The sequence below is a fragment of the Schistocerca nitens genome, chromosome 1, assembly GCF_023898315.1.
Source record: "Schistocerca nitens isolate TAMUIC-IGC-003100 chromosome 1, iqSchNite1.1, whole genome shotgun sequence".
NCBI classification, from domain to species: Eukaryota; Metazoa; Arthropoda; class Insecta; order Orthoptera; family Acrididae; genus Schistocerca; species Schistocerca nitens.
Window position 1 is genome coordinate 1177676130 of NC_064614.1, and position 15080 is coordinate 1177691209.

The window sequence follows — 15080 nt, forward strand, 5'->3', positions numbered from 1 at the left end:
ATGTATCTCATAACTACGAAGATAAACAAGCCATTTATCCCTCAATCCTCTCCAGTCCCATACTGCTGTTGTTTCTACTGGGTGGTCAGAAAATGTATGAAATGCTTGTAGGGATGTTACAGGGCAGGTTGTACTGAGGTATAAATGTTAAGAAAAAATTCGATACGTTGCGCCGTTTCCGAGTTATTTAGCATTGAAGTTAGCCAATCAGATCATCGCGCGCGTAAATTCAAGTTTCAGCTAACGAGACAAAGCACTCTTTGGGCAACACCGCCCCTGGCAGGCCGCTTGAGTGCGAGCGCGCGACGCCCCGATTGGCTAAATTCTACGCTAAATAACTCGGAAACGGAGCAACATATCGCATTTTTTTCTTAACATTTATGCCTCAGTACAACCTGCCCTGTAACATCCCTACAAGCATTTCACACATTTTCTAACCACCCTGTATACGAACATACGAGGTGCGACAACAAAGTAGTGAGATTTATGTGAAAAAAAAATATTGCTTACCGTTTCAATCAAGTTTAGTGTTGTCTCCTTGAAAGTAGTTCCCTTCTGATTGCATACACTTTTTCCAGAGCTTCTGCCATTGATGGTAACATCTCTAGAACCCATCTTCTGTAATATCCTCCAAGACCCTCGTCACAGCTTTTTGGACATCTTGTCTTGTTTGAAAATGGTGTTCCTTGACCGCCGTTTTGACTCTTGCAAATAGAAAAAAGTAGCACGGAGCGATATCTGGTGAATAAGGAGGGAAATTTGCTTTGAGGTTAAAAATTGCTGTACTGGCAGAGCAGTAGGGGATGGCGCATTATCGTGATGCAGAATCCAATTATCAGCAATGTTGCCACGGACACGAAGAACTCTTTTACGAAGTCTTTCTACAATTTCTTTGTAGTAATATTGGTTAACTGTTTGTCCAGGAGGCACCCACCCTTTATGAACAATTCCCTTGTAATCAAAGAAGCACACAAGCATGCATTTCACTTCCTGGCAGATTAAAACTGTGTGCCGGACCGAGACTCGAACTCGGGACCTTTGCCTTTCGCGGGCAAGTGCTCCACCAACTGAGCTACCCAAGCACGACTCACGCCCCGTCCTCACAGCTCTACTTCTGCCAGTACCTCGCCTCCTACCTTCCAAACTTTACAGAAGCTCTCCTGCGAACCTTGCAGAACTAGCACTCCTTTCCTTCAGGTTGGTGGAAGTGAACCCAGGTTTCGTCCCCAGTAACGATTCTTGCAAGGAAGCCATCACATTATCGTCCAAAGCGCCGAAGAAGTTCTTCACGAGCATCAACACGTCGTTCTTTGATTTCAGGAGTCAGCTGCCGCGGCACCAATCTTGCAGACACTTTGTGAAACTGGAGCACATCATGCACAGTGTGGTGTGCTGACCCATGACTAATCTGTAAACATGGTGCAATGTCATTCAATGTCACTCGCCGGTTTTTCTTCACTATGGCTTCAATTGCTGCAATGTTCTGTGGAGTCACAACTCGTTGTGCCTGACCTGGACGAGGAGCATCTTCCACTGAAGTCACACCGTTTGCGAACTTCCTACTCCATTCGTAGACTTGCTGCTGTGACAAACATGCATCACTGTACTGAACCTTCATTCGTCGATGAATTTCAATAGTTTTCACACCTTCACCTTCACTACGCAAAAACCGAATAACAGAACGCTGTTCTTCCCTGGTGCAAGTCGCAAGTGGGACGGTCATCTTTATACGGATACTGCGACGGTATGTGTGCATCAGCACTATGCTGCCACCTACAGGCCATTCTGCACGCTGTTTGTAGCAGACTTACCAACTTACAGGATAACGGTACGAAATTTCGATTTGTTATTACAAATTTAAGGTTTTCATTTGACTCATCGTCGTCCCTATTCAGAAAAGTTGCCAATACATTCTCCCCAAAATGCAAATTAATGTTCCTTGCATATTAACCTACCTTGTACGTAGTTTTGGTATTGTGGACTTTTTTTCTGGGACACACTTCACATCTCCCAGTAGAAAACCTAGCTTTCTTCAGTTTTGCCTCTTCCAGTGTAGTGGCGGACCTCTCAGCAGATTTGATGAGTGAAGGCAAGGCTTCTGGTGGCGCAGTTTTTTTCCGCAGAGTGCCATCCTTTCCTTCATAGCTTGGTTGAAATATTGGAACCACGTCTGCTGGCTCATCACTGTCTACCTCTTGCCTTGTATCTCTATTACGATCACTCTCTGAAATGTGGTTATTTTCCCTCTCAGACTCTTCTCGTATTTGTTTGCAGAATGTTCTACATGGGATGCCGTGTCTTTACCATATTCAAATCTGCAATTTATTCCCGCAGTTCAGTGGCTAGGGTGCGTACGTTATCAGACGCGCAGGTTGTTTTTTATCGAGGTACTAGAAGACACACTTCTACTCAAAAAGACAATGCATGAAAGTGGAGAACTTATACACGGCGGTGCGTTTGGTTCAAAATTATAAGAGATATCACAGTTGTAGAATTTATTTAACAATGCTAACGCCCTATGTACGTATTATTATACTGGGCGCATTTTGCACCATTAATAGTGTACAAAACAATACATAAACCTACAATGCATACAACGACTATTACATTTCTACATTCCTAGCTTTTATCAATTCTATTAGAAAAGTTATCATTCATTGAACCACTGTAGTTATACACTCACGCTCATAAATTAAGGATAATTGCAGTATGTGGTGCCACACAACGTGGCACTACACAAAACTGGCGCTAATAGCATAGGCACATAGGGCACACACACGACACAGATCCGTAAGTCCACGGTATTGGTGATAAGTTGAGAAAACCGTCCCGAAACACATGTGCTACAAAACGCCACTGTCTCCTGCGCATGTACCCCGACATCAATATGGGATATGACATGCACACGTACACAGGCCGCACAACGGGTTGGCATACTCTGGATCAGGTGCTCGAGCAGCTGCTGGGATATAGCCTCTCATTCTTGTACCAGTGCGTGTCGGAGCTCCTGAAGTGTCGTAGGGGTTTGAAACGTGCAGCAATACGTCGACCGAGAGCAGCCCAGACGTGCTCGATGGGGTTTAGGTCTGGAGAACAGGCAGGCCACTCCATTCGCCTGATATTTTCTGTTTCAAGTTACTCCTCCACGATGGCAGCTCTGTGGGGCTGTGCATCATCATCCACCAGGAGGAAGGTGGGATCCACTGCACCCCTGAAGAGGCAGACATACTGGTGCAAAATGACGTCCCGATACACCTGACCTGTTACACTTCCTCTGTGAAAGATATGCAGGGGTGTACGTGCACCAATCATAATCGCACCCCACACCATCAAATCACGACCTCCATACAGGTCCCTTTAAAGGGCATTAAGGGGTTGGTATCTGGTTCACGCCAGATGAAAACCCGGCGAGAATCACTGTTCAGACTATACCTGGACTCGTCCGTGAACTTAACCTGGGACCACTGTTCCAACGACCATGTACTGTGTTGTTGACACCAGGCTTTACGGGCCCTCCTGCGACCAGGGGTCAGTGGAATGCGCCTTGCAGGTCTCCAGGCGAATAAAGCATGTCTGTTCAGTCGTCTGTAGACTGTGTCTCTGGAGACAACTGTTCCAATGGCTGCGGTAAGGTCTCGAGCAAGGCTACCTGCAGTACTCCGTGGCCGTCTGAGGGCACTGATGGTGAGACATCGGTCTTCTTGTGGTGTTGTACACAGGGAACGTCTGTAGCGCCTGGACACGTTTCCACTCTGCTGGAATCGTTGCCATAATCTTGTCAATATGTGTTCTTTGAGCCATTTTCAACACACGTCTGGAAACATCTGCACACTTACTCTCTGCACCGTACTCTGACATACACCAAGACACCTCTGCCTATGTGGACTGCTGCCAGCGCCACCGTGCGACGACCGTAGGTCAAATGCACCGCATGGTCATACCCCGAGGTGATTTAAACCCGCAAACCGCCCACTACAGCGTTGGTTCACCATGTATCAGCATTATCCTTAATTTATGTGCATGAGTGTAGAATAGGAAATGCAATGCTGATGGCAGTTCCCAAATATGAGCAGCAGATTGAAAGTCAGATGGTATAGAACATAGCATAAGCAGAGCTACTGCACGAATGTGGGCTGCTTGTGTACTATATAAGGTGCACATGCACTCAAGAGGAATGGACATACACTGATGGCCATTTAATATACAACATCATGAAGGCGACCTGTATCAAACATCAAATTCTCGTAAGGTTTATTTCATTCTTGTTTGTGTGCTAACGATTAGCGTTTCAGCACAAAGAAAGGCAAGAGTAATGCCACCTGTAGTGTGTCTGTAAGGAAAGATTACACGGCGGATTTAATCATTCAGAAATCGCATTTGAACGTTGGTTGCTCTTGAGAAGATACCGTTAGGCTTCGCGGAAGAAGTAAAACGTCCACTAGCACGGGTCGTAATTCGGCAACGGAAGGACAGTGCCGTATTGATGATGCAATTTAACGTTCCGCGATACTGCTGCCTGCGTTGGTCGGTATACCATGACCGTTATGTGAATATCGAATTGATAGGTTCAGGAGGGCCATACTCAACGACGTGCAGGATATACGACACTACGTGACTAGCGCCCGAGAGGAGAGATACATTCTGTGCTCGACAATGCGGGATCGTAGAGCCGCAGCGTGTGTCTGCAGTCAGGGATCAGACTTGTTTGTAGCAACGCTGGTAGGAGTCTACAGTGACGTCTGGAGTGCGACGGACTGTCATCACGGTGACTAATATTGCGGATTTCCTTGTTGTAGCAAAGAAAGGTGCGCAGACAGCCGAGCGACAATACCACATCCCCTATACAGACGATTCCCCGTTCTGCGTACAACATCATGGTGGACGCGTCCATATATGGGGACTCCGAGGAGAACGTATGTTGCAAATTGCATTTGTCATCGTTAAAATGGCCCGTCACGTGGCGTCACGATTTGGGATTCCCATGCTAAATTAACGTGATCCATTCCCCCTTTCTGTGTACGTAAGGGACTGATGTGAGTGAGTTTGTGTATGTTTTTCCTTCTGTATATGTTAAAGAACTTTATTATAAACCATCAGTTTTCTGAATGCAGCCACCTTGTCATTCAAGACTGTCCAGTAGCCATTCCCTCAGTGCCGGCCGAAGTGGCCGTGCGGTTAAAGGCGCTGCAGCCTGGAACCGCAAGACCGCTACGGTCGCAGGTTCGAATCCTGCCTCGGGCATGGATGTTTGTGATGTCCTTAGGTTAGTTAGGTTTAACTAGTTCTAAGTTCTAGGGGACTAATGACCTCAGCAGTTGAGTCCCATAGTGCTCAGAGCCATTCCCTCATAAAGTTCTGACAGATGATCCGAGAAACCGTTAAAGATAAAAGACAATTAATGCAAGTAAATATTTCGTCACTGTATGGTCGTGGCGGATCTTAGCGTTTCCATGGCGTTATTTAGCTGTTTTATGCTACGTTGGCTTCAATAAATTAATGAATGTAGGGCCTTGATGTGTTACCTGAAAAGATCAGGATCCTGGAAGACCCTTGCACACGCAGTGAACGACTTACCGCCCACGATGCACTTTTCCCTTTCTTGGTAGCGAGTCTACTCGGATTTGTAAATCGAAGTATACAGAAGAAGCATAGGTCAATTAAATGTCCCACCCTCCTCCTCTCAACTTGTCTTGATTTTTCTTAAGCACTGCTGCCAATATCTCGGGCAACGTCAGAACTGTCTCTCTTGTTCCTTTAAAAACTGATTGTTGTCTAATTAGACTTGTGCTCTACGGTTTGGTGGTTTTGTTACAGCACACGAATCACGCAATAAATGGTAGGATTACCGAGCGCTGCTAGCACAGGTACGGAAATAAACATAAATTAATATGTAAGAGAGAAACTGGGAGCTGACAACGTCTCTTAATTTTTTGTTTGTCTAGAACCGCACATCATCCACTGTTAGTCCAGTGTGTGTTTTATATCCTTACAGAATATAAATTGCATTTCATAAATAATAAAAATTCTTTGATCGCGTAAGTTCTGCGCTTTCATGTAACCAAATTAATCACTCGATGCAACTACAGTTTACATGGAAAAACATAAAAAAATCCATATAATTAGTGTTATTTTGTATTCAGTAGAACGTTCTTCATTATGATCAAAGGCAAGAGTTTACTGTTATTATTGATAAATGTGAAAGTTGTTTATGAATAACAGAAACATGTTTTATGTAAATTCGACGAAGTATTGAAACGAAGTTTGGCATATTTTTGTTTTACGTTTTTTCCAATTTGCCTTTTTTGAGGAAATTGCGTTTTCTAGCACAATATGATAAACTTGTACTGTTTTCTTTACTTTTGCTACAACATCGCTCTGTTTCATGCTATAAATCAACTATTTTTCGAACAAAACATGATTTAAGCATTGACAGTTTCAGTTTCGCTACAAATGCTGTTTACTTTTAAGTAACAGACAGGAGGATAACTACGTACAATGAAAATGTTCCGTATGTTAGGTAGCTCTTTATATATATCCTCACTCAGTTTCTAGACGGTTCACCGCTTCCAGTTTCTAGGGGAATCTAATAAGACACTGATCGCATATGTAAAGAAACCGATCGTTATGAGGTAACGCCTGATAATTATGCAACACACCTAACGTATAGGTAATGCGGGTACGACCTTAGGAAAATTACTGTAGTCTATGCTTACTTACAATAGCCTACGGTACCCGCCGGTAGTTTCACAACTCGACATTTAACAGCTCCGCAAGAAGATAAGAAGAAGTAATGGCAGCAGGCGCTCTTTAAGTGGGCGAACGAGGCAGCGAGGAGTGCAGAGCAGGCGCGGGTACTCACGGTGCACTTGCACTGGACGCACTGGTTGGGCTGGTCGACGCGCAGCCCCGTGCTGTTGGAGGGGAAGCTCTCGCCGTTGCGGTAGGCGCGCTTGTTGTGCACGCAGCCGCCGTCGCCGTCGCGGCCCACGATGGTGCTGGGCGCCGCCGCCATCTCGCCCTCCTCCGCCCCCGCCGGCCGCTGCTGCTCACCCTCCGCCCCCAGGGCCGGCTGCGGCGGCGCGGGCTCCGTCTGCGGCTCGTGTTCTGCCGGGAGATAAAGAGCACAGTGGTAGGGATGGGAGAAAGGTATCGATACTTCGAAATATCGATATACGAGGGGCATTTGAAAAGTCCGCGCAAAGTCCGAGAGATGGCACGACCGGCGCGTATCGAGGTCATATTTAGTTAGTTAGTAGCATCTTTGGAAAGAACGCACACCAAGACACATTGGTCCATGTGTTTGGCACTCGTGCGAATCAAGGAAGTCGAGTGATTGTCAAAAAATGGGCGAAAAAGAATTTCCTGTGGTGATTAAACATTACTTTATTAAAGGCAAAACGCCTCAAGAACTAAAGAGGAGCTTGATAAACATTACGGTGACTCTGCACCTCCGATTAGAACAGTTAATAAGTAGCTACAAAATTTTCGGAGTGGCCATGTGGGCACAAGTGATGCTGAACGATCTGGACGCCCTGTGGAGGTTATGACTCCAGAAATCATTGATAAAATCCATGATACGGTGATGGATGACAGAAGAGTTAAGGTGCGTGAGATTGCTAGTGCTGTGGGCATCTCGAATGAACGGATACATAATAGTTTGCATAAACATTTGGGCATGAGAAAGCTATCCGCAAGATCGGTTGCGCGATTGCTCACGCTTGACCAAAAATGGAATCGTGTGAAGTGTTCCAAGGATGGTTTGCAGCTGTTCAGAAAGAATCTGCAGGACTTTAAGCGTCGTTCCGCCATTGTGGATGAAACATGGATACATTACTATACTCCTGAGACCAAATAACAATGTAAACATTGTGTGACCAAGGGAGAATCTGCACCAAAAAAGGCGAAGACCATTCCTTCGGCTGGAAAGGTTATGGCGACTGTCTTTTGGGATCCGCAGGTGATAACCCTCATCGACTATCTGGAAAAGGGTAAAACTATTACAGGTGCATATTATCCATCGTTAGTGGACCGTTCTAAATCAGAGCTGCAAGAAAAACGCCGACAATTGGACAACAAAAATGTCCTTTTCCATCACGACAATGCAACAGCACACACCTCAGAAGTTGTGGTCGCAAAATTAATGGAAATAGGATTCCAACTCGTTTCACATCCCCCCTACTCTCCAGACTTGGCTCCCTCGGACTACTACTTGTTCCCCAATTTGAAGATAAGGCTGGAGGGACGAAGATTTTATTCAAACGACGAGGTGATTGCAGCAACTACTAGCTATTTTGCACACTTGCACAATTCCTATTATTCGGAAGGGATCAACAAATTAGAACAGCGTTGGACGAAGTGTATAAGTCTAAAAGGAGACTACGTCGTAAAATAAAAATTGTTTACCCGAAACACGTAAGTAGTTTTTATTTTTGCACTGACTGCAGTACCTCGTGTAATCGCAATGGTATCGGTAGATAATCCCAGTACCTATAGTATCTCTGCATCGATTAATCGATATTAGTCACAGAGTATCGAAAATGATACTTTTTATTGTCTGTTTTTCCTTGACTCATAAGCGGTATACGATGTCTGTTAAAAAAATTCCGGAACTTTGTCCACAAAATTTTTCTGCGCTTACCTAAGTTATACACAGCTCCCAACGTCGTTTCCATTTCCGGAAGCGTCTTGGTAGGCCTCTTACTGGATTGCGCGAAGCGCTGTCTGCGAATTTTCTTCTATCTTGTCTATCGTTGCAAATTTTCGCCCTTTCAAAGGGGTTTTCAACTTTGAAAATAAAATGTCCGCAGTGGCCAGCTCTGGAGAGTACGGAGAATGAGGCACCACAGCAATTTCGTTTATTTGTGCAATAGTCACGCACCAACAGGGATGAATGTAAGGGTGCGTTAACGTTATGCAGGAGCCATGAATTGTCTCGCCGCATTTCAGGCCGTTTCTTTCTCACATTTTCTCGCAGGCGTCGCAGCTCGTCCCGATAGTACCATCGATTAACAGTTTGCCCCTGTGGCACGAATTCATGATGAACTGATCCTTCAAAGTCAAACAAAACTATCAGCATGGCTTTGACATTTGACCTGACCTGACGAGCATTTTTTGTTCTGGGAGAACCTTTCCCGACACACTCTGAAAATTGAACCTTGGTCTCAACATCATAACCGTAGACGCACGTCTGATCAGCAGTTACGATTCTCTTAAGGAACATCTCGGTCTCTTTAGCGCGATCCAAAAACTCTTCCCAGATTGCGAGACGAAAGTCTTTCTATATTGAAAATGAAGAAATTCCTCCAGCTGTATTTAAGGTGTCGTTTTTATATTGGAAACTAGTTTCAACGTTGTAACAACGTCATCTTCAGGCCCTATAAAATATACCATATGACGTTGTTACAACGTTGAAACTAGTTGTCAAAATAAAATCGACACCTTAAATACAGATGGAGGAATTTCTTCATTTTTAATATAAACTTATACCAGCTGACGTCCCACTGTTCTCCATTTCAACTATGGATGTACGAAGATTAAAAGTCTTTCTGGTCTTGCCTTATGAGCAGCGGGACGAACTTGGGAGGCAACACGATGCATTCCAAGATGCTGTGTCAGGATTCTATGACATGATCCAACTGAAATGTTAAATTCTTCTGTATTCTCTCGGACAGTCAGTCTTCAAATGACACGCACATAACACCGAGTATGGCTTAACATCTCATCACCGTAGGCTTCCTGCATCGTTTAGTGTGTCTCTGTGAAGGTTTTCTTGAGTTTCACGCAAAATTTAATGCAGACGCGTTGCTTCTCTACCTCTGCCGTCTCGAAATCCGCAAACTATGCGACACAACGTTGTACTCAATACAGCACTTAAAAACAACTGTCAAACGTATAGCAATGAAACTTCAGGCAGTTACACATTAAATACAGGCAAGTACAGGGATGCCAACTACATTTCGCTCAAACGCACCATTGGCACGAAATTACGAATGTTCCGGAATTTTTTGAACAAGCCTCGTAGTTCTCATCGGCAGAATTTTTGCCCATTCCAGCTAGTACCAATATTTTCAATCTAACAGTAAATGTCTTACAATAGGCTTAATTCAATACCATATCCAGTACTGCAAATGAGTACCAGATTTGAACATGAATGTAGCTATACTGCATATTCATGAAAGCTTGTTACTTACGTGTATCATTTCTACCACCGCAAATGATAGGTATGAGGTGCAAAACGTACACATTTGGTGCCAGCACTGTATGGGAATGATGAAAATTGCCACTCCCGGCTCCCAACTATGGGGCAAAACGAGCGCCCTCCTTACCCCCCCCCCCCCCCCTGAATGCCTAGATCAAGAAAAGATATAGACGCACTGTAAAAGTAACGTCGACTCGGAACAAAAGTCACACACAATACTGAGTCTGATATTTAATGAAAAATGGACTATCGTTGTCTGAAATATTTATGGTAAGTACAATATTTCATGCGAAGAACACATAAGAGAAGTGTTTCACTCCCGAGTCTTATCTCGCACAGGGATGGGTCAATAATATCGATGATTCAGGTTATTGATATTTTCTCCTCATAATATCGATGTCTTTTATGAACATCCATACATCAAATGTCAATATATTTAAAAATCTGCCCGTCCGAACTCAGCGGAGGCCGCCAATTCTGCACCACTACCTTACCAACTGTTACCACGTACACGATTACTGACTGTTACTACGAACACGATAAACAGGACAACGGTAGCTGTTCGTGTCTTTACATGGGTGTGCAACAAAAAGATACGGGCGAGAGAATGCTAACTTAGAGTAAGGGTAGAATAGTCTGCCACCACTAAGCGACTGAACTCACGATAATTACAATAACTGCAATTATTACGAAGACCGATGTTGAAAAAAGGAAGGTTCAGGACGAAACGATATGAATGAGAAGGTTCACTGATGACATTGATGTCCTCAGTGAAACGAATGGAATGAACAATCTAATCGGCGGCCGCTGTGGCCGAGCGGTTCTAGGCGCTTCAGTCCGGAACCGCGCAACTGCTACGGTCGCAGGTTCGAATCCTACCACGGGCATGGATGTGTGTGATGTCCTTAAGTTAGTTAGGTTTAAGTAGTTCTAAGTTGTAGGGGACTGATGACCTCAGATGTTAAGTCCCATAGTGTTCAGAGCCATTTGAACCATTTTGAACAAGTACAGAAGACAGAGTGAGGATAAAACAAAGACGTGTGATGCCGTCCGTGGAACGAGATCGCATAGCACGGTTGGCACGTCCCGACGGAACCGCAAGTAAGCATAGTCATTGCCAGACGCAACGACGAAGGAGAGTTGTTGGCGTAGACATGCCTTCGAGAGTATCTGCACGCCACCGCTAGAGGCTTAAAGTCAGAGCGGTGTCGCTCAGCCCCAGTCTACAGTCATCACCGAAGACAACAGCATCGTCTCTCGGTGGAAGGGACTGGGTTCTTTTTTTAGGTTAGAGGGTCTCAGGAAACCACAGAAAGAGCGTCCGTCTAAAAGGGGGCAGGTAAAACACAGTAAGGTAGTTGTAGCAAAAATCGTTATTGTACCCGTAAGTTGTCGTTGCTGTGTTGGGAAAGAACCAGAGCTCCAAGCCATAACAAATGGTTCAAATGGCTCTGAGCACTATGGGACTTAACTTCTGAGGTCATCAGTCCCCTAGAACCTAGAACTACTTAAACCTAAATAACCTAAGGACAGCACACACATCCATGCCCGAGGCAGGATTCGAACCTGAGACCGTAGAGGTCGCGCGGTTCCAGACTGTAGCGCCTAGAACCGCTCGCCCACTCCGGCCGGCCAAGCCATAACAGAAAGCACGTAAGCTCAACCAGTTGTAGGTACGGAATGCTGGCTAAAGCTGGAAATAAGTTCATCAGAATTTTTTTCAAACGACCTAACAGTGTTCAGAAGCAACGAAAAGAACATGCCAAATTTTAAAGAACACAAAATCCCCAAGATTGGCAAAGTTTTCCAGAAGTTCGAAATATAGCGCGTGCTTCAATGCGAGATGCTTTTAATAATTTTCACAACGCAACTCTGTGTCGGAATCTGGCAGAAAACCCAAAGAGATTTTGATCATACATAAAACATACCAGAGGCAAGACGCAATCAATATCTTCACTGCGCGGTAACAGCGATGAAGTCGCTGATGTCAATGCTACTAAAGCAGAGTTATTAAACACGGTTTTCCGAAACTCCTTCACCAAAGAAGACTAAGTGAATACTCTTGAATTCCAGTCAAGAACAACTGCCAAGATGAAATGAAATGTCGTGTGACGAGGGCCTCCCGTCGGGTAGACCGCTCGCCAGGTGCAAGTCTTTCGATTTGACGCCACTTCGGCGACTTGCGCGTCGATGGGGATGAAATGATGATGATTAGGACAACACAACACCCAGTCCCTGAGCGGAGAAAATCTCCGACCCAGCCGGGAATCGAACCCGGGCCCTTTGGATTGACAGTCTGTCGCGCTGACCACTTTTTTATTTTTATTTTTTTTTAATTTTTAATTTTTTTTTTACAGTAAGGAACTGAAAACTAGTAAGTGCACTCGTTGCGTCGAGTTGGGGACGCACATAACTAAAACCATGCTAATAGTTGTAGAAAAAGGCATAAAGAAAGAGAGCAAAGTGCGGGGCGAAGGAAGCCATAAAACAAAACTGAAGGGTGGAATCCATACCACCATTAACCAGTGCTACATCTTGCACCGGATGGGAAAACTAAAACCGCGAAGACTTTTTCGCACCGGGGACAAAAAGAGGAAATGGGGCAAATACTGCTACAGAGTGTGAGGGTTCACAACGAAACTCTCCATCTGCTGTATCATCCAGGTATGACTTCTCGTAATGATGAAAGTAGATCCCACGTTGTACCGTGTAGTGTTCTATCATCGTATTGTAATTTTAGCTTCTCTTACCCGTGATGTTCCAGCTACGTGGAGGGTCGTGGAACGCACTCCACAAAAAAATTGGAAAAATATTGTCGATACTTTGGGTTACGGAGGATCTTGCAATGTCGTTCCTGCAAATAGTTCCAAAAGTCTAAAGTGTCCTTAGTGCCGTCTTGAAACAAATAATGCACTGCATGTTCACGAAGCCACATCATTGCATTAGTTTTAGTGCGTGGGTAATACGTTTCATCCGGGAATAAGATAGTCTTGGGGTCGATATGATTCGGCGTTACCCGAAGGAAGTATGCTGACATTTGCCTCACTAAGTGCCACACTGCCGTAGACTCGCCACAGCTAAGACGGTGTTCGTCGTTGTCTTGAACGCCACAGCTCGTGCACGTGGATGAGTCTACCATGTGGATCGCATGTAGCCTTGATCTGGTCACCTGTTTACCGTTGACAGTGATATACCACATTGCCGTGACGTCAGTGTCCAGTGTTACGTGGTGAATTGTCCTCCACACTACTCGCCAGTTGACGTTCGGGTGCTTCCTCTCCACGACGTTATCGGGTCGTCCACGTTGCAGGACTCTATAAACCGTCTTTGCCGTCGCCAGTTGAGTCGCTGGTATGGCAAGTCGAACGTAACTGAGTTCGAGGTAAAAGACACCGATGTAGAAGAGCGAAGAGGGGACGTGGTGTATCGGCACAGGCGGCAACAGGGAGGGCGGTGCTAGTTCTTCTATTAACAAACTGGTCAGACTGTCCGGACGGCGGTGCCATAGTTTGACTAATGTGCTCACAAATAGGGCGACCGCTCTGTCATAAACGTGATAAAGGCCAAGCCCTCCCCGATCCGGGGGAAGGGTGAGAGTCTCATATTTGATCTTGAAAAGCATTCCTGAACTCACGAAGGACCCAAAAAGCCGCAAGTATACGGCGAGCTAACATCACCGGTATAGGTAACATCTGGGCGATGTGCGGAATGCGTGACGCTAAATGTGTGTTAACATACTGGGTCCGTTGGGCGATGTCCAGGGCTCGTAGGCGGTTGTTGGCAATTCCAGTCCGAACATTTCGTAAAAGCCGTCGAAAGTTGTGAGCAGCGGTGCGTTGTATATCGTCTGTAAAATCAATAACGAGACATTTCAAACTATCTCTGAGCTGTAAGGGGGTGACACTGTTCTCAGACAATCCGACCCCGATGTTCATCGCCACCGATTTTGCGACGTTGATACGACTACCAGTGGCCATGCTATATTTCGCTATCCAATTCAGTGCGCTAGCGGTGTCGTCACCGTTGCGGATGACAATCACCAGGTCTCAGCGTACGCTTTACATCGGAAAGTGTGGCCTCGTAACGTCATACCCGTTAGTCGTTGGCGCAGGCCGCAGAGGAGAGGTTCCATGGCCACAGCGTAAAGGAAAGTGGACAGAGGGCAGCCTTGGCGTATTGATCGAGAAATGGTGAGGGGCTGCGAAGGTCGGCCGTTGACGATCACCTTGGACGTCGCGCCACGGAGTAGTCGCATGACGACAGTGACGAATGGCTGTGGGTACCGCATATGTTGGAGGACCGCTTCCAAATAGTTGTGGTCCACTCAGTCGAAAGCTTGACTAAAATCGTTTGCCGCCAGTGCACCCTTCAGACGACATGCCCTCGCCAGTGAGATCAAGTCACGATATTCACTGAGTGCTGTTTGAATATTATTGTCGCCTCATAATGACGTTTGATCGGGTGAGATAACATTTCGTAGGGTCTGGCGTATCCGCGCCGCCAACAGTCGAGAAAAGATCTTAAAGTCGCAGTTCAATAGCGTCAACGGGCGGTAGTCCTGCAGTCGTGAGCCACCGGACGGTTTGTGAATAGGAATAATCATCCCTTCCACAAGGGCCGCAGGGAGCGGCACGTCCGGGGATAGTAGTTCGCGACAGATGTCCGTCCATCGGGAGGCTAATAAATATTGAAAAGTCCGGTAAAATTCCAAGGGGAGGCCATCAGGACCCGGAGACTTGTTGACAGCTCCTTTTCTAATGGCGTCGATCACTTCTTCTTCTGTAATTTCTTCCATCAAGGCCGCTTCCATTGCCGGGGTGACGGTGCCATAAATCGTCTGAGAGACGTCCTCCAGTGCTGTCGGATCAGGGGTCTGAGCGGA

The 15080-nt window shown here is 45.7% G+C and overlaps 1 protein-coding gene across 2 annotated transcripts in view; it reads right to left on the bottom strand.

Moving 5' to 3' along the window:
- LOC126239060 (chordin-like protein 1) overlaps positions 1 to 15080 on the bottom strand; it is a 625989-nt gene that overhangs the window by 37729 nt on the left and 573180 nt on the right. For both annotated transcript variants that reach the window (XM_049947831.1, XM_049947832.1), the window contains one exon: positions 6860 to 7104. In XM_049947831.1, the coding sequence (XP_049803788.1) occupies positions 6860 to 7104 (245 nt within the window). The remainder of the gene's footprint in view (positions 1 to 6859; positions 7105 to 15080) is intronic.